General features: G+C 55.3%; 1 protein-coding gene across 1 annotated transcript; it reads left to right on the forward strand.

The window, feature by feature from the left end:
- The first annotated feature begins 308 nt into the window (after positions 1 to 308).
- MYCN (MYCN proto-oncogene, bHLH transcription factor) lies at positions 309 to 6,246 on the forward strand. The gene is made up of 3 exons (XM_082743675.1): positions 309 to 470; positions 1,661 to 2,567; positions 4,757 to 6,246. The coding sequence occupies exons 2-3, from the start codon at positions 1,778 to 1,780 to the stop codon at positions 5,359 to 5,361; spliced, it is 1,395 nt and encodes a 464-aa protein (XP_082599801.1). The 5' UTR covers positions 309 to 470; positions 1,661 to 1,777; the 3' UTR covers positions 5,362 to 6,246.
- Positions 6,247 to 8,906: the final 2,660 nt, after the last annotated feature.

Consider the following 8,906-nt stretch of genomic DNA (forward strand, 5'->3'; position numbering starts at 1 on the left):
TGCACCGGGTGCAAGCCCGGGGGTCTAAAAGCGAGGGAGGAGCACACCCCGGGCTTTCCCAGCTTTGCAGCCTCCTCTCTGCAAAGAAGAAAAGCAAGTGGCTTTTGGCGCGAAAGCCTTGGCGCCTCCCCTGATTTTTATGGAAATCAAGAGGGCGGGGTAAAGCCGCTTTCCTCTGCCTTTCTCCCTCCCCCTTGTCTGTGCCGCAGCCCCCTTCTCTCCCCGCCCCCCGGGTGTGTCAGATTTTTCAGTTAATAATATCCCCCGAGCTTCAAAGCGCAGCCAGTGACAGTCATCTGTCTGGACGCGCTGGGTGGATGCGGTGGGCTCCTGGGAACTGGGTTGGAGCCGAGCTAGCGCTAGCCAGGCGCAAGCGCGCACAGACTGCAGCCACCCGAGGACCACCAACCCCGGGCCACCCGGAGACCCCCGCGCAGAATCGCCTCTGGATCCCCGACTGTCGGCGGGAGGTAAGGAGCGGGGGTTGCAAACTGCCCCGCGCCCCCCGGGCGGCGAGCCCGGCGGGAAGGCAAGCCCCGGACGGGATCGCGGCTCGCGCACAGGGCGCTCGAATATCCTCGGGGGACTGTTGCTGCTTCCGAAACAAAACCATCTCGGGGTTTTCCCTGAAAAGCCAGTTCCAGCCTCGAAGGCACCCCGGGTGGAAGAGACCCGCCCTAATCCTTTTTACAGCCTCTGCCGGGGGGGTGTAATGGCTTCATCGGGAAGAAATTCGCCCTTCTCCAGAACATTTATCCGTGTATAAGCTGACGGGGAGCCGGTGCGTCCCCACCCCGAAGCTGGGGTTCTCCAGAGGGTGCCCCTGGAGGAAGAAGAGAGGGGTTAGACAGGGCGAGGCCGCCGCGGTGGTAATCTGGGTCACGACTACTCCAGCCCCGAGGAGACGCGGCTCTCCTCGCGACCCCGCACCATTCCTGGGAACTGGGGTTCAGGCGCTCCCCTCTCCCAGGAAGACGACATTGTTGGGGGTTTGGAAGAGTGGGGGTGGGGTTAGAGAGGTTCAAAATAAGCTATTGGCAGGACTCTCCCTGCAGCCGACGTATTGCTGAGGGGCGTCTGCTCTAATTTGGGGGGGCGGTTGTCGGTTTGGGTGCCCCTCGTTGGTCTCGGTCTAGAGAAAGGCGTTTTTCCATTTGCAAAGTTTCCTAAATGCCCCGCTATCTTTTGCACTCCCGAGGTTGCAATTTTACAAAGGAGGGATTGAGGGTACTCCAGATCTCACGCCCGGTAGCTGGGTTTGGAGCCCTGGGCTTCCTCTGAGCAGCTGGACCTCCGCGGTGCAACTGGGTTGTCGGGGAGCTGGAGAGAGCTGGGATTCTGCAGCCCGGAGCAGCCCCCTCCCCCAGGCACTGCGGAGTGTGAATGAAATGGCAGTTTCCAAAGTTGCAGAGCCACGCCATCACCCCCCGCATCTGCATGCCCCCTCCCACCCCCTGTCGTAGACAGCTTGTACACAAAAGGAGGGAGGGAGAGGGAGAGAGCGAGAACCAGAACTTCCTCCACCTTCCGGAGCACCAGGCGGAGTGGGGGGCTCGGAGGGGAGACCGAGGAGCCGGGGAAGTGGGGGGCGCCCATTGCCCGCCCCCCCCCCATTCGGCTCCGCTTGCCAACCCTCTCCCCGTGTGTCTGTCGGTTGCAGTGTCGGAGATTGGCGCGGGCCCCCGCCCTCCGCGCCCCCCACGGGAAGGAAGCACCCCCCTAACTAAAAGGAGCCGAGCGGAAAGAAGCCCTCATTCGCCCGCCCGGAGGCGAGCCGATGCCAAGCTGTACTGCGTCCACCATGCCAGGGATGATCTGCAAGAACCCAGACCTTGAGTTTGACTCGCTGCAGCCCTGCTTCTACCCGGACGAAGATGACTTCTACTTCGGCGGCCCCGACTCGACCCCCCCGGGGGAGGACATCTGGAAGAAGTTCGAGCTGCTGCCCACGCCCCCGCTGTCGCCCAGCCGTGCCTTCCCGGAGCACAGCCCCGAGCCCCCGAACTGGGCCACCGAGATGCTGCTGCCCGAGGCCGACCTGTGGGGCAACCCGGCCGAGGAGGACGCGTTCGGCCTGGGGGGCCTGGGCGGCCTCACTCCCAACCCGGTCATCCTCCAGGACTGCATGTGGAGCGGCTTCTCCGCCCGCGAGAAGCTGGAGCGCGCCGTGAGCGAGAAGCTGCAGCACGGCCGCGGGCCCCCGGCTGCCGGTCCCGCGGCCCCGGCCCCGGGAGCGGGCGCCACCAGCCCTGCGGGCCGCGGGCACTGTGCGGCGGCGGGGGCGGGCCGCGCCGGGGCCGCCCTGCCCGCGGAGCTCGCCCACCCGGCCGCCGAGTGCGTGGATCCCGCCGTCGTCTTCCCCTTCCCGGTGAACAAGCGCGAGCCCGCGCCCGCCGCTCCGGCTGGTGCCCCGGCGGCCGGCGCTGCTGCGGTCGCTTCGGGGGCGAGTGCCGCGGCCTCGGCCGGCGCCCCGGCGGCCGTCCCCCCGCGCCCCGGCGGCCGTCCGGCCAGTGGCGGTGACCACAAGGCTCTCAGCACCTCCGGAGAGGACACCCTGAGCGACTCAGGTAAAGACCGGGCCGGAGGCCGGCTGCCTCCCGGGAGCACTGGAGCCGGAGTCGCGCTCCCTTTGTTACTCTTCCTGGGTTTGGCTTTGCGGAGGGTTGTGGGGGAGTATTTTAGAGGTAGTGCAGGTGGCAGAGGGCCAGGTTCCTCCAAGCCGAGCCCCGGGATGAGGAGGAGAGGGGGGAGTGGGGGCTGCCAAGAGGGTGTACCCCAGAGTCTCACCCTTGCTGAAGTTCCTTCCACCCTCTCTCCGAGCCCCTGCTGGCGCGCTCACCCGCCCCGCCTCTCCGTTGCAGCCAGTCCAGGGATAAAATTAGGAAACACTGGGTGGCGAAAGCTGGGTGGGAGTGGAGAGGTGCGCTGGGTGTGTTTTCAGGGCAGAAACCTGTTAGCACGAGGGTGGAGAGGGACCGCCTCCCGTGTCAGGGGAGGGCAGGCGCGGGGAGAAGACACAAAGGCGGCGCAGAATCCTATGTAGGGCGCTGGAAGGTAGAGGGAGGTTGCACAGATGGCTACTACCGGTTTTATTTATTTATTTTTTCAAGCCTGGGTAGTCTTCCCCGCCCTCCGTGGGTGGTGGGCTATTTGCTCCTGGTCGGTGGCCAGCAGGCGGCAGTATGCTGGCCAGCGGCCGGCGGAGGATCTGAAAGGCTGGGGGTGCTGGGGGCACCCCCCTCCCTCCCTCCATTCGGCAGCTGGTGGCAAGGACCGCAGCGGTTGTGTACATTCTTGAGGGGCTGCCTCTTTACGGGGTGCAGTGGGAACTGGGTCCGGTCTTTGTCTCTGGTGAGAATTCCGGGACTAATTTCAGGCCGGAGTTACTTTGTGACCCAGTGCCCTTCAAGGTGAGGGCGGCCACTCAGGGCCTCCAGGAATCCCCCCGCGGGCTGGAAGGCACCCTTTGATTGCTTCTGTTGTGTGCCTACCTCTGCCTTAAAACGGCAGGGGTGGGTTAAAACCCAGACTTTGGAAGGGACTCTGGAGGTAAAGAAGTCTGTCCAAACACTTGGATAGCCCTTGTCCTGGTCGTGGGGAGCTGGGACCCCAGGGGATCGTGAAAATGTGCATTCTTGGTGCAGGTGGATAACAAGCCTGCATTTCCTTGAGGGCTGAGGATGGATCCCTCTAAGGCTCCTGGAAGGAAACTTGGTGATAAGCCTCCAGTTTGAGTCGGGTCTGTCCCTTTAATGTCTGTGCCTTGACAGCTCTCAGTGAGGAAGCACTTCCTTCCAACAGCTGTCTTCTTGGCAGAAAACCAAAACATGGGCTTAAAGGGACCCACAGACTGGAACAGCCTCACATTTCGGCTTTAGAACAAATCCCACAATTGTTCAGCTTTCCGGCCCCCTTCAGATCAAGCAGAAGATGTGTTTTGATTTTCATGCTTGCATTTTAAACAATAATTTTCGATCCCAGCGAGGTGGTAGAGGAGGAGAGAGAGGGAAATGCAGACATGATGCTACATGTTTTGGGGTTGCTGTTTCTGCTGCGGGCTTGGGGGGAGAGGCGCCCCCTCTTCGGGCTTTAGAGTTCCTGTGGATTCCGACTTTGTTGTTCGGATTTGGTTTTTATTAGATGAACACCTGCTTACTGGATGGAACTCAGGTTTCTGGCAGGCAGCTAATTCCTCTGCCTCAGACCAGTAAGTGGCCCTTTCATTGTAAGGACTTAAAATCAAACTCGGCTCTGTGTCAGTTGCTTAACGAGGCTCCTAAAACGGGGAGCCCCAGTTCTTAAGTGTGGAGTTGGAAATAATGAGCGAGTCTTTGGGTAAAAGTGATGATAAAAGCTTATCGTTCCCTGAGCGTGTTTGTGTCTCCTGGACCCGGTTCTCTCTGTATTACCTGTGCAACTCCAGAACCCCGTTACTGTCCCCAATGAAATTGAGGCTTCCACAGTTTAACTTGCCCAGGGTCCCCCAACTCGTGTGTGATGGAGTCAGATGCCATCTGACAAGCCGAGTTCCTAATTTTGCCACCTGCTAAAGTCTGAGCGGAGGTTGGAAGGTCTAGGAGTGTGGGTAAGGGGGAATTTCCAGATGTGTTTCCAGGCGTTGGGTAGGATCCTGTCCACCTCTGTGGGCGGGTCACCGATGATTGGCAAGCCCTGCGCCTGCCACAAGAGACCCAGTGGAGAGATTGGGGGTAGTTCGTGTGTGTCACCAAAAGAATGACTCCCATCTTGTTCATAGATGATGATGATGACGAAGAGGAAGACGACGAGGAGGAAATCGACGTGGTGACCGTGGAGAAGCGGCGGTCCTCCTCCAACAGCAAGGCCGTCACCACCTTCACCATCACTGTGCGTCCCAAGAACGCAGCCCTGGGCCCTGGGAGGGCCCCTCCGGGGGAGCTGATCCTCAAGCGCTGTGTCCCCATCCACCAGCAGCACAACTACGCCGCCCCGTCGCCCTACGTGGAGAGCGAGGACGTGCCGCCCCAGAAGAAGATCAAGAGCGAAGCATCGCCGCGCCCCCTCAAGAGCGTCATCGCCCCCAAGGCCAAGAGCTTGAGTCCCCGCAACTCCGACTCGGAGGACAGCGAGCGCCGCCGGAACCACAACATTCTGGAGCGCCAGCGCCGGAACGACCTGCGCTCCAGCTTCCTCACGCTCAGGGACCACGTGCCAGAGCTGGTGAAGAACGAGAAGGCCGCCAAGGTGGTCATTTTGAAAAAGGCCACCGAGTACGTCCACTCCCTCCAGGCCGAGGAGCATCAGCTTTTGCTGGAGAAGGAGAAGTTGCAGGCCAGGCAGCAGCAGTTGCTAAAGAAGATCGAACACGCTCGGACTTGCTAAACGTTTCTCGAAACTGGACAGTCACTCTGCCACTTTGCACATTTTGATTTTTTTTTTTTAAACAAACATTGTGTTGACATTAAGAATGTTGGTTTACTTTCAGATCGGTCCCCCGTCGAGTTTGGATCTGGGTGGGGAGCAGGACATGTGGGGGTTCTGCGCGATGGGATGCTTGGGTGGCCGTCGCCGTGTCCTCCCTGGCCCCTCCGAGACCGTGGTTGGAGTTTGTGACCGTTGGGAGCCTCTGGGCTGTTGAAGTCACCTTGTTTGTTCCAAGTTTCCAAACAACAGAAAGTCATTCCTTCTTTTTAAAATGGTGCTTAAGTTCCAGCAGATGTCACAGAAGGGGTTTGCCATTGGATACCCCCTGGGGAACATTTCTGTAAATACCATGGACACACCCGCCTTTTGTATACGTCCTGGGTAATGAGAGGTGGCTTTTGCGGCCAGTATTAGACCGGAAGTTCATACCTAAGTACTGTAATACCTCAATGTTTGAGGAGCATGTTTTGTATACAAATATATTGTTAATCTCTGTTATGTACTGTACTAATTCTTACACTGCCTGTATACTTTAGTATGATGCTGATACATAACTAAATTTGATACTTATATTTTCGTATGAAAATGAGTTGTGAAAGTTTTGAGTAGATATTACTTTATCACTTTTTGAACTAAGAAACTTTTGTAAAGAAATTTACTATATATATATGCCTTTTTCCTAGCCTGTTTCTTCCTGTTAATGTATTTGTTCATGTTTGGTGCATAGAACTGGGTAAATGCAAAGTTCTGTGTTTAATTTCTTCAAAATGTATATATTTAGTGCTGCATCTTATAGCACTTTGAAATACCTCATGTTTATGAAAATAAATAGCAATTAAATGATGCAGCTTTTTTTTTTTTCCTCTTTAATAGCACTAGTGAAATCCCATCCCCTCTGTCCCTTAAATGTGAATATAGTACATATGTTTTGGTGGCATCTTGGGCTCACTGGGCAGCCCTCACTGGAGAGCGGCCCCTCTCCCCACCTGGCGTGGAGAGAACGGAGTTGAGGAAGGGGAAGGTGATTCTTCCAGATGACAAGGTGTTTCTTCCAGAATGGAGACCTCATTTATGACGGCACGGTAACAACGAGCATTGAATAATTTACAGAGCACTTTAAAAAATGTTGACCATTTAATGGAGTTACACTCAGATACCAGTCCCAGTCAACCCTGTAGAGTGAGAAGTATAATCAAGACGGTGGTGAAACTTGGCTATGTTTGGTAATATTTGTTCCATGGGTGGCTTTAGGACGTCATGAAGTTTGTCTCCAAGTACATATTCTTCAGAATGCACTAGGATTGGATTGGACTGCTTTACATACCAGAGCAGAATAAAAAGATGAAGAGGGTCCCTCCCCTAGAGGAGCGCTCTGATGCACCAAAATGCCCCATGAAGCAACAGGTGTTTGGCCCAGATCAAGTACCATGTGCCTTTAGGAGGGACTGGGGTGCTGTAGCACTGTTAACTTCACACAGGTGCCCTGTGGTAGCGGGATTAACCTTGGCGGACTCTGGAGGACAGCCGGGGTCTGTGGAGTGGAGGGAGGCATTTCTGAGATTCTCTGATGGAAGGTGTTACCTTGGCTTCTGAGGCTTTGAGCTCAGAACTGAAAGCTTACAAATAACCTATTTCTTTTCGGGGTGAAAAGTCCTTTGGTCCTTTGTCTAATGTTTCATTCATCAGAAAAAGGCCTTTGCTTTGCCAAGAAGATAGGTCCAGCAATGGCAATGCTTGTCTTGGTCACGGGGCTTGTGAGGGGCAGTGATGGGAGAATCCAGGCCACGTGAGTCCCTGTCTGCTTTGGTTATTGTATACAACAAGCCAGTGGGGGATTAGAACTCCCAAGGTCCAGTTTACAGCCATGCAACCTAAAGCTAACGATGTTGGTGGTGTTGCCTTGGACCCTGATGGTCAAAGCACGCAGAGAATCATGAGACTCTTGCTTAAATCTCTCCACTTACCCTATCCCCACCCGAGAAAATCATGAAACTGCTTTGAAAGTCCTTTTTCAAAGGACAGTGTCCATTTGCGTTTCACAGGCCCCAATTACCCTGCAGCCTGGGCAACTTGCGTGTGTATCCTTGAGCCAAAAGAAAGTTAAGTGACCTCAAAGTCATGGAGCTCTTTAAAAAGATTTATTTATTTTAGAAAAAGAGTGGGCACGTGTGCTTGCACGTGTAAGTGGGGGGAGGGGCAGAGGGAGAGAATCTTCAAGCGGACTCCCCACTGAGAGCAGGAAGTCTCCATGTGGGGCTTGATCTCAAGACCCATGAAATCACAACCTGAGCTGAAACCTGAGTTGGATGCTTAACTGACTGTCACCCAGGTGCCCCAAAGTCATTGAGATTCTTGAAGCTCAGTTCAATCATCGCTATTTCTCTATTTCTGGGTCCATAAGGGACCTACCTACGCGTTTTTGGATGGGACAGAACTCTAGCCACAGAAGAGGAAAACTTGTGATGAATCAGGCTCTAAACTAATTCCCACCAGGCTGTTTTCACTGTGGCTGCTGGGAAGCTCAGAGACCAATTCCGTGCTCTGATTCTACATGCCTGGTGCCCAGCCTCAATTTTCTTCTAAAGCCTACCTACCATCTTTTGTTTTCCACTATTCATTTAATCGCTCTTTCTATGTTCTTTACTTTGTTTTATAAAAGAAATTTTTGCATTAGGTGGATCATATATATGAATCATCACAGCTAAGGCGAAATGCCGCTTATTTGCCTTTCCGGGACCAGCTGAGGGAAAGTGGCACCCAGTTGAGCTCTGCACTTACCTATCACCTGCTGCGCTCAGAAGACTCGAAACCCTCGTGTCAAGCACACGAGAAACCATCTCAGTGTTCCGAGAGCAGTTTTGAGACTGAGGAATTACCCCCCACGAGTTAGATCAGTAAATCATAATAAGACTTCGATGGAGCACTGAATTATTTTACTTTATAGGAGGGGGTCGTGGGGTCCCCTATCGAATGAGCGGCCAAACCCAGGACTTGAGTCGGGTCTTTGGATGGTTTTCTTTCCATGGTGTTGGCTTCCCCGCTGCTTACCCTGCTGCCTTCCTACCCCCTGGCCTGTCCGTCCACATACAGTATGTGTCTGTGTTCATTCTAGATGACCGACCCTGCATTAGAAGCTCTCAGGAGCCCTCCGCCATGTAGAAGATAAAGTCCAAAGCCTTCAGCCTGGCCCATGGGGCTGCTTTGCCCCCCCCATGCCCCCCCTCCCAACCGGGTTGAGCAGCTCAGTCATGCCCGCCCCTCCGCAGTTGTTCCTGTTCCGGCCACGCCACACAAGGCCACGCTTTCTTACCTCTTCACTCGTTTCAGCAACATCTCTCCTCCTGGGCTATCCAGTTTCTGTTGATTGAAATTCTTTCAACCTCAATGGCAAACCGCAGTCGTCTAGTTCCGGTGGGCTTTCTCATCCCCCTCCTTCCCAGGTGGGCCTCATGAAGCTCCTGATTTGTTGTCGCTGCCGGAGGCACATCACCCCCAAGACCTCC

This window comes from Mustela nivalis (assembly GCF_964662115.1).
Source record: "Mustela nivalis genome assembly, chromosome: 8".
In the NCBI taxonomy this organism is placed as follows: Eukaryota; Metazoa; Chordata; class Mammalia; order Carnivora; family Mustelidae; genus Mustela; species Mustela nivalis.

Coding starts and splice junctions, on each gene's coding strand:
- MYCN (XM_082743675.1), top strand. CDS start 1,778: ATGCCAAGCTGTACTGCGTCCACCATGCCAGGGATGATCTGCAAGAAC. Junction 2,568..4,756: donor GGACACCCTGAGCGACTCAG/GTAAAGACCGGG, acceptor TCTTGTTCATAG/ATGATGATGATGACGAAGAG.